The 23,042-nt window shown below is 41.7% G+C and overlaps 1 protein-coding gene across 5 annotated transcripts in view; it reads right to left on the reverse strand.

The window, feature by feature from the left end:
- Window positions 1-1,122: 1,122 nt before the first annotated feature.
- Window positions 1,123-23,042, reverse strand: part of csnk1g2b (casein kinase 1, gamma 2b) — a 38,789-nt gene continuing 16,869 nt past the window's right edge. For 2 of the 5 annotated variants that reach the window (XM_068707562.1, XM_068707563.1), the window contains exons 3-12: window positions 16,960-17,029; window positions 8,800-8,948; window positions 8,250-8,484; window positions 7,962-8,047; window positions 6,071-6,155; window positions 5,830-5,978; window positions 5,520-5,603; window positions 4,068-4,169; window positions 3,005-3,111; window positions 1,123-2,273 (exon numbers count right to left, since the gene is read on the reverse strand). In XM_068707562.1, coding sequence (XP_068563663.1) covers window positions 2,219-2,273; window positions 3,005-3,111; window positions 4,068-4,169; window positions 5,520-5,603; window positions 5,830-5,978; window positions 6,071-6,155; window positions 7,962-8,047; window positions 8,250-8,484; window positions 8,800-8,948; window positions 16,960-17,029 — 1,122 coding nt within the window. In that variant the 3' untranslated portion in view covers window positions 1,123-2,218. The remainder of the gene's footprint in view (window positions 2,274-3,004; window positions 3,112-4,067; window positions 4,170-5,519; window positions 5,604-5,829; window positions 5,979-6,070; window positions 6,156-7,961; window positions 8,048-8,249; window positions 8,485-8,799; window positions 8,949-16,959; window positions 17,030-23,042) is intronic. The other 3 variants (XM_068707564.1, XM_068707566.1, XM_068707565.1) reach the window with 3 other exon arrangements.

A 23,042-nucleotide genomic window follows, 5' to 3' on the forward strand; every position in this document is an offset into this window, starting at 1 on the left:
AGACCACTTTTTATTTGAATGCCTTTCGTGAGTCAGCCAAGTTAAAGAAAGCGCAATATTAAAATCGATGGAGTACTCCTTTAAATAACTGAAGGCCATAAAAGCTGCAGTCTCTGATGAGCTTGAAACATTAGGGGAAATTTAAACAATCCTGAACACAACACCAAGCCAGACATATAGCTTTCATCTCGGCCAGGAAACAAGGACACACATACCAAACAATCAAAGAGACAAATGAAATTAGAGCTGCAACGATTATAGTCAATCAAAAGAAAATTAATCAGCAACTATTCTTTTAATCAACTAATCAGGTCTCATTTCTTTTTTAAACATTGATGGTTCCAGGCTTTCGAATGTGAAAATGCTCTTTTCTAAGTCTTACATTGTAGTTAATTTAATATTTTAGTGTTTTGGAATGTTAGTTGTAGAAAACAAGACATTTTATTATGTGGGGCCTAGGATAACATTATGTGAATTTTTTTTTAATATGTTTTGAAGTCCAAATGATTAATAAAGAAAATAGTCAGCAGATTAATTCATAATGAAAATAATCATTAGTTGCAGCCCTACATGAAACTACAGTTGTTAGCAGCAGCAAGGAACTCAAAAAAGGGCAATTGGTTTTTGATTTTTTTGGAAGGCTCCTTTGTTTTCAGAAACAGCAGCCCATTAACTTCATAGACATGATGGACCTCATCAAAAGTAAACCCGTCTGTCTGTGACCTCCTGGCAAAACAAAACAATGGTCCAGACAGATTTGGGTCGTCTGTGAGACCGCTTACACACACGCACGCGCACACGCACACACACACGGTACTGATCTCTCCAAACCAATCAACACCACTGTACGTGTGTGTCGATTGTCACAGCAGATGAAGGGATGTATACTGCTTATATGTGAGAACAAGTGATGTGCACACATTCGTCTGTCTGTCACTCTCTCTCTCTCTCTCTCACACACACACACACACACACACACACACACACACACACACACACACACACACACACACACACACACACACACACACACACACACACACACACACGCAGAGAGAGAGCGAGAGTAATCCAGTGAGTATTTGGGACAGATTAGATAAAATGTCATTGCAGGACACCCACTTGAGCTTTAAAACTTTTACTTAGAAAGGCACAAACTATGATTTCCTGGTAAATTATTTTGATGTGAGAAGTAAAAATCAAAAGACATCTCTTTTTTTTCTTCATGTAAATTGCCAAAAATGTTCGGCCATAACTCAGATATAAGCGTTGTGAAGGACTCTTCCTAGATCAGTCTTTATTAAGTTGCTTTCTTAGTTGTTAATTTCAAACTTAAATTTTTCCACTGTAATTGTTTTCTTTTTTTTCCCAAAAGTGCAATAATAATAAGAGAGCTTAATATCTGTTTCTCTCAATCTTCCACAGTACCTGAGGCCAGTGACTGTGCTACAAAGTCCACATTGACAGACAAAAAGAAAGCTTGAGTGAGGAAAAGAACTCCAGAACACTAAAACATAAAAACACATTTTCAAAGCAGGGCTTTGATTTTGAAAACGGAGGATTCAATTACAAAAAAAGAACGAAAAAAAACAAAAACATAAAAGTCCTCCAAATTCTGTTTTATAGATGAAATGCTTCCTGTGTCACTCAAATTTAACATCAGCATAGTTCACCTTTTCCTCTTTACCTTGATCCCAAAAACACACACCAAAGGAAGAAAAGGAAAAAAAAAAATCCTACGGAGGAGATTTCTTTCACTTGAACCACTCGAATGGTTCCCCCTGATCAACAGCTGACTGTTGGAACAACACACCTTCTTGTGGAATCTAGAATACACAGCTGTTTCAAACAGTATCTTTTTTTCATATTCACGCCACGGTATTCGAGTTTCATTGTTACAGCTTTTTTACTTTTTCCTCAAGCCCCCACGTTGCAATGCAGATACGTTTATTTGTCGTCGATAAAGGAATCAAGAGTCTGTTGTGGAGTCAGTAGAACTGCAACATTCCTTTAACTTGCCAGTAGCCGAGGAGCACTGAGAACGAGAAAGAGAGAGCGCGAGGGGGTGAGGTACAGAGTGACAGTGGGAATAAGGTGAGAGGGATAAAGAGGTGAGGGGGAAACTGGAAAGAGATAAGGGACAGTGGGTCTGTGTAGTTGCTTCCATTTAAAACTTGACAGTGACCACAATGTTTCAAGTTCTTTCCATTCGCTTCTATCACTTGTGCCTCTGGAGGGCTTTCCTCTTTCTCCTTTTGAAGAAACAACAGCACCTGCAGGAAAACAGAGGAACATTCCGATTTAGGAAAACAATACATTTGGAGACACATCTATACAAACAAGATATTGGTATATCAATAAAGCAGAGCTTGTCAGGGTTGGTTTTCATTTGATTGTTCAATTTTAGATCCGGTTGCTTCGATCACACTTCACATTATTAGCAAAGAGCGATGTAGAAAACATTCAGTGTGTTTACACTAACTTAAATGCATACACTTGGCTTTCTCCAGATTACTTGGGAGTTTTCATACTTGAGTTAGCAGATAAGCAAAACCTGATTTCCCCCAGTGAGATTCCTCCTGGAGAAAGCAGATTCTTGGCCTCGTATACAGGTAACCAGGTTTCTAATGTGCTTTTTACAAGTATGCATGTGCCGGACAAAGACTACTAAGAAGAGATGATAGAGATGCGCTCTCATATTTACAACGACAGACTTAAACGTAGCAACGCCTTCTATCACTACTAGACTTAAAATGAGAAAGTAATGCTTAACCTGCATAAGGTCATGGTAACAAATCACCCCAAAAAGCAATAGCTAAACCAAAAGACATTCAGTTAGGAATTGAAAAGAATTTGGATTTGCTTCTATCTCCCTTTGAATTTGAGCTGTATTAAAAAATGACTTTACTTCCAGTTTAACACTGGATGTGTACTGATTAAAATGCTATTAAACCCCAACTGCGAGCAGCACTGTCTTTTATCCATCTGGACAGCTGTCTCATACTTAGTTTCGTCAGCCACTTCAACCTCGGTGGGAGCGGTGATGGGAGCGTTGGAGTGTCCGGCTGTGGGATCATCAGTGTTCAGCTCGCCATTCGTTGAGCTCATCACCTGCACGAGAACAAAAAGGACACCAGACTGATCATAAACACGTACACTACGAGCTGCTGACTGCAGGGTGGAGATGAACATTAATATAAAAATATGTGACCTTAATTATCTCTATTTATCTGCCCTCTCAGACAGGGAGAGTAGTTCAGCATGTAATCTGGAATGTCCCGACTAAAGCAGTTTGAGTTTACTACAACTTTAGTTACAGTATTTTAAGTACAAAATTCCCTCTTTGTGTTGCTATCCCTCCTTAGCACAGAAACTGTGTTTATGGAAACATAAAGAATGGATTTCATACTAAAAAGACAAACTTGTTCGAACAAAATCAGACTGCTGACGCGTCACATTAGCTTCAGATCAACTTTGATTTGAGCAGATCGAGGAATATAAATCTTATCCCTCCATCTCCTCTAGCATTAGTGCATTAGAAAAGGAAGAAACAGTAAAACAAAGTCTGTTTCAGTGTACAAATATGCTGATGTCCATGCAAATACTGTTTTAAGACAGACTTGCACAAATGTGAACCCAGACTTTAAATGCTGCAATTGTATTATCCAACACTAGGTGGCATATTTGGGCCACATTTACAATGGAAGCCTCTGATTTTGTTTATCCATCTATCAATTCATGTGTTTTTCGGTTGATTTAAGAATCTTTATTTCATGAGGTGTGCATGACAGTTGCTGTTGGATGTCATCTTGCATGGCCCTTCCTGTGAGCTGCATATACAGCCAATGAGGCGAAAGAAGCAGTGAGAGCCAGCAGAACAGTCAAAGCACTGGCACACTGGGATTCAAACAGTGATGCAGACACACAGCGAGAGAGAGAGTCAAGACAGAGCACCTGACAGACAGACAGGCAGTGTGAGAGGGGGTCAGACACACACAGAACCATGTGGCTTCATGCATTAACCACCAGAGCAGCAGCAGTAGCAGCAGCAGCAGAAGCAGCAGTACCTGAACAGAGCCCCCCAGCCGCTCAGCTGTGAGGTGCGACCCCAGAGTCTCCTTATTGGTCACTGGAGTGGGCTGAGACTCACTTCCTTTGGGCTCAGGCGACTTGACGCAAAGAGCAAAAAGGGTTGAGGCAGGTGGTCATGAAGTGGTGAAAGGAAAAGGGGGGGGGTCGAGGTGAGGGTGAGGCGTAATGTGGTGGGAGGGGGTGAGGGGAGAGGTGTGGAGGTACAAGGAGGAGGGGGAGTGAATGAAAACAAATACAAAAAAATTATAGAAGACATCTCCCAAGCAGAAGCAGGCTTGTTAAGACAAAACTATGTTAATAGAGGAGTAGAGGGAAGCAAAAATTTATGCAAAGCACAGATCAACACCAATAAAGTCATGCAGGAGTAAAAGAAAACAGCCTTGATTACCTCAACTCGAACTGCATATTCAAAATAATGGTCAATTTTTTTGTTTATTTGGATAAGAGCATTACTTAAACTTTATCTAGAAGCTCATTTAGAGTATTTTTTTAATTTATTCTTTTTTAAAACATTGTGTTTTCTTTTGTATGTTGTTGCGCAGACCTAACTTGTTCTGATGCAGCGGACTGTTTTAACCAGGATGTTACAGGTTTTTACAGTACAGTACAGAAACTGGAGGTGGTGCTTAGCCAGCTTTAAAAAGGTGGCAGGTTGTTGCCAAGCCAATCACGTTAAACGGAGAACAATAAAAAGAGGTTAGAGTCCACTGTAATAAGTCAATCATAAAATCTAATTCACTTCCCGTCTGGTTTTACGGGAAACAATGAGTCAGACTCGTCAAGTAAGACAACATGATTGTTACCATGATTTGAGTCCATCGGAAGCATTTCGTAATCATTTTCTACTTAAACTCTTTAATCATTACCCTTCTACTGAACAAACAACGAAAACAAGGCTCGGATAGCATGCCAAAAACAAAAGAAATTAATTCTAAGTCAACACTTTGTCATACACTAAGCTTGTAGCTTGTCATTACTGGTATGAACAATGCAATTTGCATTTTCAACTCATGCATGCAATGACTGGAGCTTAGAGTGGCAAGGTGTGAAGAATAAACTGAAGGCGAAAAAGGTGCTTTATTTAACAGCAGTGTGAGAACCTGCCTCATGATTGTGCATGTTGGTTCGTTTACCGGTAAAGAATCAATTTTGTACTAAGTCTTATAGTCTGACAGAGACCTTGAGGACATATGATGTTGCTGCCAGGCAGTCAAACTGAAGACAGTACAGGTATAATGTAGAAGTGGGACTGAATAGAAGCCATTTTCTCCAGGAAGTTGATTACTTGTGCACACAACAATAGAAGCCTGCCAGTAGAACTTGAATGACAGGCTTGGCTGGTTGGTCGGTCGGTTTGGTCGGTCAGTTGGTTGGTAGATTGGTGGGTGGGTGTGGTTTATGTCGTGTTTTACTGCTGATGACCTCACCTGGTTTTTGGTCTGCTGTTGTGCTTTGTCTCTGCTGCTGGGCGGCAGGGGCGTGTCACTGGGGATGGGGCCTATCGGTGTGGGCTGCAGGTAACAACACAAGCACAGGGTCACAATGAAGACGATTTAAAAAGCTCATAAAGAGTAAAACTTTAGTGTTGAATTTAGAGAGAACCAAAAATATTCAGCACCCATAATGTGAGCAACTTTAAGCAAGGTTTGCAAAAAAATATATATAAAAAGCAACTGCAGTCGTGAGACCAGACGGTTCAATCACAGGATTTTAGTGGATTGGGTAAGAGGCACTCACAAGTGATTTGCCGACCCAGTCATATTCATAGTCAAAGACATAGCCGTTCCTGTCGAACAGATCAGTGAAGAGCTTCCTCAAGTAGTCATAATCAGGCTTCTCAAAGAAGTCCAGCCTCCTCACATAGCGCAGATATGTGGCCATCTCTTCTGTAGCAAAAGAGAACGTATCGTTTCATTTGACATCTGGAAGAAATTAAATAAATTAAGTAAATAAAAGGGCAGTGGTTGGATCTACTGACCGGGGAAGCTTTCACAAAGCACTTCAATGGGTGTCGCTCGTTTGGTGTCTCCAATTTTCTGATACCTCTCCTTCAAAGTATCTGCCTAGAAAGGAGACAGGACAAAATACATATTACACTCAAAATGGGAGCAAATGCTTACCTGCGGGAAGTGTAGATGAATAGCTGTAATATTCAAATGTAATGTATATTGGGCAATTGAGTGCAGACAGTTGCAAATATGGTATAAAATGTACTTGTGACAAGTTAATAATAATGTTCATATGAGGGGGTTGTGTGGTCAGTTCATGTCCACTGAAGGTTTTTCCAACCATCCTTGAATGATTCTTGCATAAAGTGGGGGACACATGATTCCCATGATAGAATCATTCTTGTCTGCTACAATATTATGGTATACATGGGTGTCACAGTGTCAATGTATGAACATTAAAAGACCCACTTCATACCAGTTGATACATCCAAAATGGTTGCCCTTCACCCACTCGCCTGTACATTTTCAACTATGCACGAAAGGTTCTCACACATAATCTAGTATTGTTGACTACCAACCAGGATTAATCGGAACAGAAAAACGTCTTCCAATCATCAGCAGTCTAGTGATGATAACCTTGAATTGAATACTGTTCCCCTACATCTGGTCCCTTTACTCCTTCATTGTATTTAAATGCCAACTGTCATGTCGTGTATTGGTGAGAACTTGTTTTGGCACGAGCCACCCAACATCCCCCACATTTCTACATCCCTCACATTCATCGACCTCAAGCTTCCTCCCACACAGCAAATGTTCAGATGAGGTGTTGTGTCTTGTAGTCTTTTCTATGTACACCTTTGATTTTGACGCCTGCAACAAAGCCCAGAAACTCTGCAGCTACAACCTGCCCTCCGTGCACCCGTTACCAAGCATTGGTTTCTTAATGCTATAAATTCTTCATCAGTGAACTGTTCAAATGCAAAGCAAGTGTGGAGGAGTGTTTGTTTGTTTTGTCACATGCTGTATAGATTTGATTGTGAGCACTTATGGTGAAACCTGTCATGAAAACAAAGACAAGTGATGACAAGTTACTTTATCAATAGGAGGAAATATTAGCTATTATTTAGGATGTCAGAGCAGATAATCAGTCAAATTGTTCTTTACTGTAGATTTGTAATATAAACCCAATTTGGAAGAGTAGAAAGGAGTTTAAAATATGGTCTGTGGGTTTGGGGTGATTGGTAGGACCAGCTGTGCCCTTTGCTGCCACCAGCTGTTCTTACACAAGCAGTATGAGCTCTGACGTTGGAAACTATATTTCATGATCTTTCATAAACAAACAAGGGAGATTTAAAAAAAATTTAAAAAATTTAAAAATGCTGCAAATATATGGATTTGATGACATACGGGAGTTTGTTGGCAAGTGGTTATGGTGTAAGTAGGACTAACAATCCACCTCATGTCGGCTGTTTAATCAAAGAATAACAGACTTGGCACAGGGAACACCACTTTGCTTCATGTTGCCTCTGCCCTGTCGTTCATACCCGAGAGCCTTATCATTGTGCATTATTCCACCACAACTGATATCAAGTTTGTGTTAAGCAACGGCAAATAAAACAATCACAGAGGTCTCAATAGTTTCTGTGTCTGAGTGACACAGAGGGTCTTTTAGGTTCAGCAAACAATACAGAGACATCAGTGGGGAGACCTTGAAATGTCACCAGTGTGAGAGCATGTTGTTAACAACAGGCTCTCTGTTCCGAATGTCATGTGGATGCTAGGTATAAAAGAGATACTGTATTGACAAGTGCAGCAGGAAAAAGGTACATCTCTATGCTAAGCATTAAGAGGACTACAGGAGTCTGATATAAATCAGTATGTGCCAACATTTGGATGATGTCAAACAACACGCTACAGTACCTTTAGGCCCTGCCAGGGGAGGCTACCTCGGAGGAAGTACATGAACATGTGACCCAGTGCCTCCAAATCATCCCTTCTGCTTTGCTCTGAAAGAAACAAGAAGATTTGAGAAATACAAATAACTGGATAAGATAATTGTTTAAAATGCTGTCTACATGTTAGTGATGTATTTGTTAACAATAGAGTTAGGATTAAACCATTAAACTTAATGTAACTTGGGGCAAAAACTCATCTATGTAAATCTGAAGGGCTTATCAAACCACAGCCCTGCTCCAGAGCTGTTCTTACCCTTTCCCAAGTGTGTGTTGATGCTCATGTAGCGCGCCGTCCCAGTCAGACTCTTGTGCTCCCGGTAGGGGATGTGTTTTTTGGTCTCGGGGTCAATGTACTCTTTGGCCAGACCAAAGTCAATGATGTGGATGGTGTGCTGCCTTTTGCTTCCCGGCCGCCCAACCAGGAAGTTTTCTGGCTTCACGTCTCTGTATATCAGACTCTTGGTGTGGACATACTCCATCCGTGTTATCTAGACAAGCAATAAACAGGTCAATAGTAGTCAATAAAAATGCAAAATCGCTCAATTATGCTGACAGTTAGTGGGCACACGATGGATACACTGAAGACAGAAGCTTTCAGTAAATATCCTAGTTTTATTACATGATTACTGTCAGCTTCAGTTGAAAATATTTAAAATGTAAACAATGTTACAATAACTTTGCATTGAGCACCTTAGCATCCCCTCCACTATATCTTTGTAATGTAGTCTAGGTTGCACTTCATTTTTCTGCTAACTCATCTAATTTAGCCTACACTGCTGCTGCCCTCCCCCTCCAGGCCTTACCAGCTGTATGGCTATCATGAGGACGGTCTTGAGGGAGAAGGTGCGGTCACAGAGGTCGAACAGGTCCTCTAGACTGGGCCCGAGCAGCTCCAGCACCATGGCGTTGTATTTCCCGCACGGACCAAAATAGTACACCTGAGGGATTCCCTCTGTGGAGACACAAAGACAGTTAGTGACCTCATGTAAAATATTGGTCTATTAATTGAATGATCACAATACAATTGTTGCTATGTCTTACAGAATAACATGTTCTCTTTAATGGGCACTTTTATTCTTCTTCCCTGACAAGATTATATTTTTTTTTGGTGTGGAAAAAAAAACATCAGAAACCATTCAACCATGAGTTCGCCCAGAGATAAAGGTGCAGAGGTTTATGCAACTGCAAATGCACTGGTATGTAATATGCTTCATCTTAACAACTAAGTTGAGTATACAACACTGCAATGTCTTACTGGAGTATTGAAGTGGCAGAATGGATAAACACAATAGTGTTTTGACAGTGTGAAAACACTACAGTATGTCCTTTTGGTGGAACAATACTAACTGTATTTCTAATTGTGCAAAAAATATAAACACAAAAAAAACATACTTATCGAAAAACGCAAGCAAATTTCCAATTTATTAATAATTAGGTGCAACATTTAGTACTAAAAACCACAAAAAAACAAGCAGATTCACAGTGGCCTGCTACAGACTTGGCAGCTTTGTCAAAACAAAGTGAACTGCTGAGGCCTGTGAGGGACCAGCATCGTATTTCACAAGCACCCTTTGACAACATGCAACAGTTCACTGGAAAAAAAGACGCAACGCTACGTACAGACAAACAACTGACTCATTTATCTGGAATATTAATCAGCCCTCTGGCATTGACACTTCAGAGGCATTTTATAACTCATGGACTATTTTTGCGCAATAATCCATCGTAACACTTCTCCCACGATCAAAACCACCACTCTCCAGGTTCACAGTCCTCGCTACCAACTTAGTCCTTGTCGAGTTGATTCTGTCACCAGGAAGCCATCGAAAAAACCTTTGAACCATGCTGTGGTGCCAAACGCCCAATATCTACATGCCAGCCGTCTCCCTGAAAGTTCAGTAACCATGAAACACCACATCGGTGCTGCTCCAACAGCAAACACAGGCAGATAAATAGAGTCAAAAAATGGGAAAGGGATTGACAGAATGGGCCGGCACATTTGTACCGTACTTGTCCGTAAGAAAAATGTATGTGTGACACAAATAAATGAGAGTTAAAAACTGAAAGTATTCAGTTTGGATTGTGTGTCAGCTGCGAGCCAGGGGACATGGCGTTTACAAATGGGTTCGATCAGGGCAACCGACACACATATTCTCACGCGCACATGTACATATGCACAGGCACACCTGTCTGCCCTTTAGTCCCTAGGATTTTCCAGGTAATGAAGCCAATGACAGATGAGGCAGTGACAAGAGATCGCTGGAAGGGCTGACTCATCAAAGCTTGGCCCAAATCTAGAGGGCATTCAAAACACAGTCATCACAAGAGGAAGAGCTCACAGTGTATTTTTTTGTCTACTGCTGGTGGATGTAAGCAAAGATTGGGGTTATACAGCAGTTGTAAGCACCAATCTTGCAATGGCGGGTGGAAAATGCCCAAAGCACATTTTTGGGGGTGATTTCTGTCTAAACTTTAATATATACTGTGATATAACTTGCCAACAGCAACTGTGCAAAGTAGGATATGTGAGACTATGGGAAATGTGATGGCTGACACAAACTCAACCATAACAAAAGAAAACAGTGAAATCACTCTCCAGTGCAACAATTTTTCTTTAACAGGAAACCGTGAGTGCCTCAAAAGCAACAGAATGATAAAGCATCTATGCCAATCATAATCAGGAAACATTCTTTTTTCTTTTCTTCAACAGTTTAAGGCCAAACAAAACGTTTCAGCAGTTGGCTTCTCTCAACTATACACAATAAGCAAATTGAATCAGTTCTGTGATAATTAACTTGTGTAATTCTATGATGTAAAGTCATATCAAGAAATACATCCAACTGTGTTCATCTTTATGGGATATGGTCTGGTCTTCATCGCAAGCCTAGTTCAACGGTACTCTGAACCCCGCTGTCTCGAGAATTTGAGACAATCCAACCCATTGTATCTACGGACAGACCTTCTGCAGCGACACAGCGAGAGAGAAAGCTGCATTATGTCAGCTGAAGACAATGTTGCCCTACAGTGAAATGTCAGACTTATTGGCCAAAGAGGAGAGGGCTGGAGGAGAGAGGAGGACAGGACAGGGAATATGTATCAAGGATTCAGATTTTGGAGTAGAGTGCAGTGAGAGAAGAATAAGAAGTGATTTCCATTAGGCCCAATGTTCTGGAGATGTTCTCACGAGGCTGAAATCTGAGCCTGGAGCTACAAACACAACATAACTCATAAAAACAACAAGCCAGCAAAATGCAAAAGGATTGAATAACTAGCGGGGGGAAAAAATAAAACATTTTTATTAAGTCAATCATTAAATAATGAAATTGTGTGATATGTGTAAATTGTGTCAAATAATATGAGAATTTACAGCATGCTACTTTTATAATCATGGCAAAATGTTTAAAGGTGCATAATACAAGATTGGGGGCATTTCGATTGCTTCTCAATGCCTGAGTCAGCGGCTCGGAGCTAACAGAGATAACAGCACAAACTACGGCAAACATGCCGACAGAGCAAACTTGAGGGGGAACCGGAGGGTGGGCGCTACGCTTCAGTGACGACACTGTCGGTCTGGACGGCCCTATCGGCTGTAAACGCCGTACGAGAGCAGAGCGGAGCGGCTGTGAAACTAGACGGGGGTGGGAGGGGGCACGCTGACATGCAAAAACATGCACTATAAGCATGCGCTGCCGGTCCGCCGATGCCGGTCCGCCGATGTCAACAAAACTAGGAAACTGCTTGGATAACAACAGAGGGAGACATTAACAGATTTGTATCTGTAAAAATGCCACATGGCATGCAAACAAATCCATGATTTGAATGATATAATATCATCAACATGGACACTGTCACAGCATATCACGCCCTAAAAAGCCATGCTGGGGCCTATGAGGATAACTATCACAGATAAATTGTTCAAGAGGAAACCTCCTTATATGTGGCACTAATTACAGTAACATCCATACAATCATGTATCTATGACTGCATGAGCTAAATCGGGCAGTGAAATACCGTTAAATGATAGTTGGTTCCATAAAAGCTGCACAACCTCTCTGCAGCCAGTCGCCTGACAGAAGTGGTAAAGTGACTGAAGCCACAAACTCCTCACCAATACAAGACCGCCATTACTGCCAAGAGCAACTGATATGCCACGTCTTTTTTTTTTTCTTTCAATTTTCACAAAAATATGTGAAATGGGAGGCACTCAGAACTCCCAACTGGTGAGATCTGTTCAGGACAGAAGATAATTAACAGTGTGCAGATAAGCTCCTCCTGAGCGTTAAGTGCTGAGTCGTCCATGCTGTGACATATTTGAGGCTCTTGGGTTGAGCAGGACTAACAGGGTCACGTGTCACTGTTTAACTCCTCCCATGCTAAACAGTCAAGTGAGCCTTTCTGTCATATCATTGTGGAGTAGCCAGTCATCAGCTGGAGACAAGACCTCTCTGCTCCACTGTGTGGTGAAACTATAGATGCATTTTAAGATGATAGTTAAACTACTGAAAGTGTCTCTGTCTCAACCAAATGACAATGTCTAACCTTAAACAGAGGAAAAATATATTACTAATCTGAATTTATTCTATTTTTTATTTAAAGTGCTTCCTCAACTGCAAAAAAAATGTTATGCTTGCTTGAGGTGGTTTTTGCCTTTGTCAAAAAATAATTGATGTACTAAATAGATTATTGAAACATCTTTGCTGAATAAATATTTCACGTAATCAACCTTCAACTCCATAAATGTATACATACATTCCATACATGACTGATCAGCCGTTTCTGCCGTCACTGTCTTTTTGGATATTCCAATTACATATAAATGCTTGCTTTTGTCAACACGGCCAATAATTGAAACTAGCCCAACTGAAACATTTTGTCTCGTAGATGGTTAGATGCCCAAACAGACTTGTTTTGTTTCCAGATCGCAACCTCTACTTCCTCTACCCTGTTTACTGGCAGAGCATAGCCATACTTTAAGTGTAGTGTATAGCGCCAACTTCTGACAAAACTGCACCGTTTACTCCAGTGGACGTAAACATGCCTAATTCACATTTCTGTTTAAATTCAGAACCAGATTAGAATTTTATATTTAACATGGCTAAACGGTGAGCGGCAACAGTAATGTTTACAACAGCAAAGTCACTATATAAACTAAAGTTGTCACAGCTCTGCCCATTCTCTCCCATCACTCCATACTCTCCTCACTCTAGTCATCAGCACAACTCCCCTCACCTGCCTCCTAATTAGTTCATTCAGTGCACCTGTTAGTCACCCACCTCATCAGCTCTATCACTCTCACCTGCTCACTCTGCTGCACTTACTATATAAACCCCTGCCTCTCAGTCACTCTTTGCCAGGTCATTGTCTTATCTACCCGCTCATCTTGTTCCCGGTTTCCCCGTCTGCCTGCCCTGCTGGATTTCTCCCCCTCGTGTCTTGTCGTGGATTCCTTGTTGTACTCTGGTAACGATTCCTATTTAGTTCTGTTATCATTAAAACCCGGTTTCACTGCATCTCCATATGTCTGCGTTTGAGTCCTCCACCACACCCCGTGACAAAAGTAAATCATATTCCAAAAATCACAATACAGAGCAAAGTTCAGACATTAGTCAGTACCAGACCATCATCCTGTCCTGCCTGCAGGTACCACAGTAAGAGAGAGGAGTGGCTGGTTTGTCTCAGCCAGAAGCTAAGTTTAAAAAAAGTGTCAAATTTTGTGGCAAACTAAGCTCAACAGTTAGACTACCAACAGACTGGTGGAATTTTAAAGGCTGCTGTGATAAAGATAGTTTGGAGCAGGAACAGTCAATAGTCGATTAATTGGCCGCTATCCCCAATAAGCAATCAATCTGAATAAACAATCTACTCTATTACAGTATGTACAAATTGGATAACTGTTGAACTGAACATCCAAGTAGTAGAAATTATAAGAAATAATTAAATCTGGATCACTGAACATCAAAATCCAAGTGATTGATGAATCTGGAACTGAAGATCAAACTAACCATAAATAGGTGAGAGCCCTCTTATTTAAGACAGAAGTGAAAGTGAATCTCACCGCCACATCAGCTGGAGTTTTACTTCTGTCGTCTACTTTTGCGTACACCATTTTTAATAAACCATTTATTTTTTTGTCACCCCGTATTCAATCATTAGTTAATCACATGCATACAGATAGTTTGAGCAAAATTGGAAGTCTTTATGTGTATGGAGCCTCTATATAAAACGAGTGGGGGAATCTCTAAGCCTCTCACGATTCGATTCATAGGGCTACGATGCGATTATCAAGCGATTATCAGATCTTCTTGATGCAACGTCTGTTGTGTTCAGGGGCAGCGGTTAGGAACGGACAGCCCGGTGTCACAGAATTGTGACCGGCGATCATAACGTTGAGAACTGAGTTTGAAATTTCCGATGATTGAGTTTTCTGCATTGAGTCAAAATCATTAATGAGAGAATCGCAATGCATCTAAGAATCAATTTTTCCCCCCACCCCTATGTAAAACGGTGATGTACGACTGGTGGCGGCTGAGCTGCCATTGGCAACTATGGGAGCTCATCTCCACTGATTACAATAGTTTGTAAAATCTGTGCCGATTAGTCGATTGACCCCTATTAGACAGCTTTTGTTTGTCACAATTCAAGTGTTTGTTTGATGTTTGTTGAACAGGTATTGATAAAGTATTGGCATTTTACTCATGAAGGTTACTGCTTGCAGTGTACATCTGTGTGAAGCAATAGTGTAATAATGATCAGTGGGCATTTGGAAACACTTAGATGGCATCACACCAGCCTGTTCTCCTTTGCATATTGCCTGTCGCCTAGTTGCGTGACAGGGCTAGGAATATTGTTGTCATGTTACACAACCCCAGACTTCATACAATAAGAGGAAGGCTGAAGGCCAGCAGTGGTCTCAATGGCAGAAGGGACGGTCAAGATGTGTTTAATGTGCCAGAGTAAACAACCAAAGGCAGAGAGAGACAATGAGCCTGGACCAGAAGAATCCTATGCTCTTATCAGACAAATACCACAAGCCATTAGCTTGTATGCGTCAGCTTGGATTTAAAAATTTGGTTCAGCTGAATTGTCTGACTCCTCCTAATCATGACACGAAATAGGAAAGACTCCGTGGTCTACCATGCATGTTGAGCCCTCCCTCCGACTGTTTTAGTAGTTGCTGCAATAAGTATATAAAACAGAACATTGGCTAACCATAGTCCCATAGTTTTGCCTCTCACGCTGCTGGTTGCGCTAGCATTAGCAAGCCTGGAGCAAAAAATTAAGTTTTACAAGAATGTGATCTGTTCTTCTGCAGTGGCAGTGAACACAACAAATGAGCCCACCAGCAATTGTGCTACATTAGGAGCGTAACAAGTTATTTAGGTCCTACCAACAGTGACATTAACCACAAGAAACAGTATGGCTACAGCTATTGACACTCTCACTCGTGGTAGAGCCGCTTGCCCAGCTACAAAACTCTCTCAAAAGGAGCATAAACGTGATTCTATTGACTGTCAAGAGTCTGACAGTAGCTTCTCATGGCTGGTTAGCTCTGACTAGCGACTCTGCATCTCTGTCCATGCTACACTGAGCAGTGGTCAGTCAGTCTCCTAATCCCTCTGTGCCTCCTACAGTCATTGCTCCTTACTTCTTTATTGCATTTTTTACATATAAAGGGAGAGAGGTTCTAGCAGAATTTGAGGGTGTAGTTACCTTTTAAAAGACTAACGTAGCTTTCTTTAGGCTAAATTAAGTAATAAAATGTCAATTGGAACTTGGTACCTGTCCTGCATGAACTCAATTATAAAAGGACTTTGTCTGGGAGAAGAAACAAACAAAGAGCTGACAGGACATGACGGTGCGGCTGGTTGCAGAATGGGAGACTGAACATACCTAATCTACCTTTTCCTCTCATCAGTTAGTAGTGGGGACATGTTTGCATATGTAGTCTGAATTAAAGACCGAGCATGAGAGTTGGGAGCCAACAAAAGTCCTGAACCCTCCCAACCATCTGACTCCGCCTCCTCTCTCCCCCTCTGTAACTATCTGACCAGCCAGACCAGATCAGAAGAGCTGCTGCCCTGGAGCCACAGCTTTGCATCATAGTACACTAACGTGTTCTGAGCAGTGCTGGAGGAGAGGAAAGTGGCTGGGTGCTGTCGAGGTGGGATTAGAAAGAAAAGGAAGCAGGCTTTCATAGCATCCATTGGCTCCCACAGATGTGAGGAGACACATCCTGTGAAATTTAGCCCAAAGTAGAATGGATGCTGTTGGAAGTTGATTGTATGCGTCTGTTTCTCCAATGGTACATATCCACATATGAAGATGCATAACTTCGTTTCCATTTTGGAAAACTACGCTTTTTCTAATTGAACACAATCTATGCTAATTGGATGACTACAGAGGGAGGTAAATTATATTTATACTAGTACAAAATGAAAACCCGATTGAACAAAAAGCTGCACAACTAAATTTCAAACCTGACATTTAAAAGGTTGAATTAAGTATGCACTCAAGTCCATGTTTTCCAAAATACAAGGCAGAATAGTAAGATATGATCACATTTGATGCATTTCAGCAAAAAAAAATCCTTGATGTAAAGAAATTGTCTCACACAAGCTAAATACAAAAATCAATACAAAAGAATCCACTTAGCTGAGTAAAATCAACATATTTGGCAAACTCCAAATCAGTGTGAACATTAGAATTCAATCTTTGTCCCATTGCTAGCTAATTTAACTAGATAACCACATTATGATAATTGCATTGCCTTCTATAATATCGCATAATATAACACAAAAGTGTTTATCCAGCTGCACATAATTGTCTGTGGGTCAGTTTCCGAATATAAAGTCTGAGTTTTCTCTTCCTGCCCAATCTGGTCTGAAAAAGCCCATTCACATTTAACTCATCATTATGGTGTCGTCTATCAGAGACTAATAAACTACACACTGCATCTCTCTTACCTGAATTCCCCAACTGTTTGTAAAATCTATACTCCAAATGGAGCTGTGGTGCCCTGGACTTTATAGGTTCCTGAAAGAGAAGAGAGGGAAAAAAGAAAGAACGGTGAGTGTTAAATAGAACATAGCCCACAAATCATCATGTCAATAATCTCTCTCTGCAATGTTGGTTGGTTGGCTCAGTTAACCCTGAGTTTGGGCGGTAACGGTGCATTGTGGGGTTTTTTATTTAAAAAAAAAAAAAAAAAAAAAAGGTAATTTGTAAAGTTTTGAAACATCAATCCTTGCATGGCTTTCACAGAGTGAAGGGAATTTATATACTCACTACAACACCACAAAAGCACAAGAAAATACAAAGCATGCACATTAACAGGATAATCTTAGTCTGCAATTAACTTAAATACCTACAGTACAATGTTGTCCTTATTTCAATGCCTAATATAACTTAAATTCAGTCTCGGGTCAGACTTGCGGGATGGGAGAGGATAAAGAGCATTTCCAGCTGGTGAACAGCAGGCTTTTGTGCTGACAAGGCAGATAATCAACCCGCTGGGACATATTGTTCATTATATCGCTAGCTCCAGCTTTACAACCTAAAATGTAATCTGATTAACCCCACTCTTATGACGACAAGGGCATTATAGACAAACGTGAAGAGGACAGAACAAACACACACCCAACTTAATTCCTTTCCTTAATCTTCAATAGCTGTGCCACAGCCTAAAGCCCTCGTCCCCAGTAGCAGTATGCAGCCCCCTTTTCACACTCTGCCAACCATACTGGCTTTACAGGAGTCCAAAGATGTACATTATCTTGTTTGTCAAATTGATAAGTAAGCTCTGATATGCCAAACAATATGAAACAGCCATACATAAAATGTACCTCTATTGTACGACTATTTTTCTTTACTTACACATTTATGAAAATGCCTGTATTTATTTAGTCACGCAACTTCTCAAGAGGTGCTTGAAGTGAGATTATATCTTTCCCATGTGCATCTGGTTCCAAAGCACTTCTATTTTAAATTATATAAACTAAAAGCTGAACATTTTTAAACTCCCAAATTCACTCCATTAGGCCTTTATTAAATCAGAAGCATTTCTCTTCTGGTGCCCTCCTAACACGTAGGAGTGCACACACAAAGTATGAGCTGTGTTCAGCACAATAAAGGGCCGTCATTTTTTTTATCCTCTTCAATAGCCGTTCTCAGTCCTATGGGATGTGTTCTGTGGTTTCACTATAAGGTTCAATCAAAAGATGGTTTAGTTATTAACCAACTTTGCTTTACTGTGTGCCAAAATATCCCCAATATAAACTGTTATATATTTAATAGTCCTGATTGTGGAAAAAAATCAAAAGGGTTTCTCATATATTCCTGAATTTGTTCTTTACCTGCCTTTTACAAAACAATAATATCTGATTGATTAATTTAAAGTGTTGAATAAAACAGAGAAAGGACTCAAAGTCTCTAAATCTGTCTCTCAACTGGCCATTCAGATTTATCTAACTAGCTGCTACGTTTACTCTGCTGTGTTTACACAAAACGCAATTTTTTCCCCGTTGTGTTACTTGCGGGATCATTTGTGTTTATTTGCGCTAGACGTGCCAGAGAGGAGGAGTGGCTTAACTCCATGGAAAGTTATCAACTAAGCCACTTATTTCCGCCATCAACCATGGAAGAAATAACCGCTGTTTCTGTTTTGTACTTGTGGAAGTCCCAGATATCCCGGGACACTAAACGCCGTCTGGGTTCATAACATCATCCGGAGGAACTTCATTGAGGTGTATTCACTGTGTCTAGCAAGCCACAAGTTGGCTGGTTTACTACAGCTGTATGAACACAAATTGAACAGATTTTGCTGTGTTTTAACTGCAATAAACAGACAAAAAGGGATGCGGAAATAACTACATAATGATGCTGATTTGTAAAGTCTAAATTCATGTTGTGTGTTAGTTCTCTCCCCAAGACGACAACCAAATAACTTAAACTAAAATAATTGTTTTCTCAATGGACCTCGGATCGATCGGTGCTATTCTATGCTAACATTGTAGCAGCTCCATCGACACTCATCTAACGTCATCTAGGCGTAAATACGGTAGCGTCTTTTTCATCGTTTGTACCTTAGGGTTTATACACATACATTTATACACAGTTTGGTCTAGTCTCTACAAATATGAGGTATCGTAGAGCTCTGGGTGAACACAGACGGCCACAATCTTTTTTTTACTGATTTAACAATGGCAGGGCGTCAGTAATGACAGCGGGAGCATCTCAATGCTGATAGCCAAGCAAATTTCTCGCCCGAGTAAATTTCGCCTTTTCCCCCTTTCGTGTCCATTCGCGTCTTTGCAATAACTTTGTATGTAAAGTCTGTGTTTGGCGTGAACACAGCATACAGCACGATCCGCTCTGGATGCTGGCCAGAGCTGTTTGGATGTTTTGAGGTGAAGGCAGAGAGACAGCAGGAGCCCTATAGTCCTGTGTTGCTGAGATTTCTATTCTAACACTTCTCGGTTTTAAGTGGGAGGGCCTGTGTCAATGTCATCAAAACACCTGATTGGCTAATGTTAATGACCAGTTTTCTATGACTGCATGTCCTTTGAGAGGGATGGGGAGCATGCAATGGCTAACAAGAGAAATGCATTGATATTTTATCATTTTTGTTATATTCAGGCAAGCAAACTCATCAGAAACCAGATGTATTATCATGTTCCCATATGATGCCAACATGTACAAACTTACAGAAATTACACAAATGTTTTTCTATTATTTTTTCTATGTTATTAGAAAAACAAAGATTTCCAACATCCTGCTCCAACATGATGCCAACAAGAAAAAGTGCCAGAGAAGTAAGCAGCCTCTGTGCATGCTGGGGGCTAGAGAGTGAGAGAGTGAAAAGCAATGCAGAGGAGTGGAGGCCTGTGGGAGGAAGACACGTGACCCGTCTAGGAGGCGGAGCGTCATCTACCTCCCACATGAACATGGACAACGAGCATGTCACCAACAAGTCAGGCCATGCCAATGAGGAGAGGAAAAGAAAATATCAAATATATAAATAATGAGTCAAAGCAGATGGCGCAAAACCACAGGACCCTTTAAAACAGCTTACAATAGGAAACAGAGGCTTATGGCAGCTTTACGTACTTAAGAGTCATCTCTATTCGTAGCAGATGGGCTAAGCTATGGCTGTGCAAATGACCAGGACCAAGCTGCAAATGTCTGATGTAACATCATCGCATATATGACAAGGATTTTTCACAGCCCCTGCTCATATCAAATAATCTTTGATCTGCTCCCTGTGCAGACACGCTGCCAGGACATGGCAGGGCAGCACCCACAGAAGCACTTTTGTGAAAGGGAATGTATTCTGGGTATTGCTGGGCGGTAAACCGATTCATCCGGTATACTGGTTTTAATTTCCTGTGCAATTTGTATTTTTCATATACAGACGTGAAGAGCGCTACAACCGGGGGACCTGCGAGTGCATTGAGAGGGGTATCAACTGTGTATCCTTTCTCATGGTTATAACACTACAATTAATAACTCACAATTAACTCTTTGACAGGGTAAAACACCATGGCACACAACAATTTGTGACACAAACTTGTGAAATGAATAATTGTACATTTACAAATTTGCACCGCCGAATGGTACGTTGGGTAACTTTATAGCTGCTAACTAGCCACAAAACAGTTGGGAGAGGCTCCGTCGCTACTGCACATTAAAGAACAGAAAAGAGAGATGGAGGCTGAAGAAGGTGAGTCCAAAGATACACTACAATAACTTGTGTTCGAGAGAAGAGCTGTGTCTGTTTGGAAGTTTTTTGGTAGTAAAAAATCCAAGACATAGTGGAATACAGAGAGTGTAATTGAGGTCGTTGAATTTAAGGCCGTCAGTAGTGTCAGTGAAACAACATAACACAACAGGGTCAGACATCGCTCGACAGGAAAAGCGCCATTACGAATGCAATAAATATCCACCTAGACAAGGACAGCCGAGAAGGACGGGATCAATGATTACGATGCTACTACAGACAGCCGAGAAGGACGGGATCAATGATTACGATGCTACTACAGACAGCCGAGAAGGACGGGATCAATGATGCTGATGCTACTACAGACAGCCGAGGAGAACGGAATCAATGATTACGATGCGACTACAGACAGCCGAGGAGAACGGAATCAATGATTACGATGCGACTACAGACAGCCGAGAGAGACGGGATCAATGATTACGATGCGACTACAGACAGCCGAGAGAGACGGGATCAATGATTACGATGCGACTACAGACAGCCGAGAAGGACGGGATCAATGATTACGATGCTACTACAGACAGCCGAGAAGGACGGGATCAATGATTACGATGCGACTACAGACAGCCGAGGAGAACGGGATCAATGATTACGATGCGACTACAGACAGCCGAGAGAGACGGGATCAATGATTACGATGCGACTACAGACAGTCGAGAGGGACGGGATCAATGATTACGATGCGACTACAGACAGTCGAGAGGGACGGGATCAATGATTACGATGCGACTACAGACAGTCGAGAGGGACGGGATCAATGATTACGATGCGACTACAGACAGTCGAGAGGGACGGGATCAATGATTACGATGCGACTACAGACAGTCGAGAGGGACGGGATCAATGATTACGATGCGACTACAGACAGCCGAGGAGAACAAAATCAATGATTACGATGCAACTACAGACAGCCGAGAAGGACGGGATCAATGATTACGATGCGACTACAGACAGCCGAGAAGGACGGGATCAATGATTACGATGCTACTACAGACAGCCGAGAAGGACGGGATCAATGATGCTGATGCGACTACAGACAGCCGAGGAGAACGGAATCAATGATTACGATGCGACTACAGACAGCCGAGGAGAACGGAATCAATGATTACGATGCGACTACAGACAGCCGAGAGAGACGGGATCAATGATTACGATGCGACTACAGACAGCCGAGAAGGACGGGATCAATGATTACGATGCGACTACAGACAGCCGAGAAGGACGGGATCAATGATTACGATGCGACTACAGACAGCCGAGGAGAACGGAATCAATGATTACGATGCGACTACAGACAGCCGAGAGAGACGGGATCAATGATTACGATGCGGCTACAGACAGCCGAGAAGGACGGGATCAATGATTACGATGCTACTACAGACAGCCGAGAAGGACGGGATCAATGATGCTGATGCTACTACAGACAGCCGAGGAGAACGGAATCAATGATTACGATGCGACTACAGACAGCCGAGGAGAACGGAATCAATGATTACGATGCGACTACAGACAGCCGAGAGAGACGGGATCAATGATTACGATGCGACTACAGACAGCCGAGAAGGACGGGATCAATGATTACGATGCGACTACAGACAGCCGAGAAGGACGGGATCAATGATTACGATGCGACTACAGACAGCCGAGGAGAACGGAATCAATGATTACGATGCGACTACAGACAGCCGAGAGAGACGGGATCAATGATTACGATGCGACTACAGACAGTCGAGAGGGACGGGATCAATGATTACGATGCGACTACAGACAGTCGAGAGGGACGGGATCAATGATTACGATGCGACTACAGACAGTCGAGAGGGACGGGATCAATGATTACGATGCGACTACAGACAGTCGAGAGGGACGGGATCAATGATTACGATGCGACTACAGACAGCCGAGGAGAACAAAATCAATGATTACGATGCGACTACAGACAGCCGAGAAGGACGGGATCAATGATTACGATGCGACTACAGACAGCCGAGAAGGACGGGATCAATGATTACGATGCGACTACAGACAGCCGAGGAGAACGGAATCAATGATTACGATGCGACTACAGACAGCCGAGAGAGACGGGATCAATGATTACGATGCGACTACAGACAGCCGAGAAGGACGGGATCAATGATTACGATGCGACTACAGACAGCCGAGAAGGACGGGATCAATGATTACGATGCGACTACAGACAGCCGAGGAGAACGGAATCAATGATTACGATGCGACTACAGACAGCCGAGAGAGACGGGATCAATGATTACG

The sequence above is a fragment of the Cebidichthys violaceus genome, unplaced genomic scaffold (assembly GCF_023349555.1).
Source record: "Cebidichthys violaceus isolate CVI_PGR_0920_01 unplaced genomic scaffold, fCebVio1.0.p SCAF_13, whole genome shotgun sequence".
In the NCBI taxonomy this organism is placed as follows: domain Eukaryota; kingdom Metazoa; phylum Chordata; class Actinopteri; order Perciformes; family Stichaeidae; genus Cebidichthys; species Cebidichthys violaceus.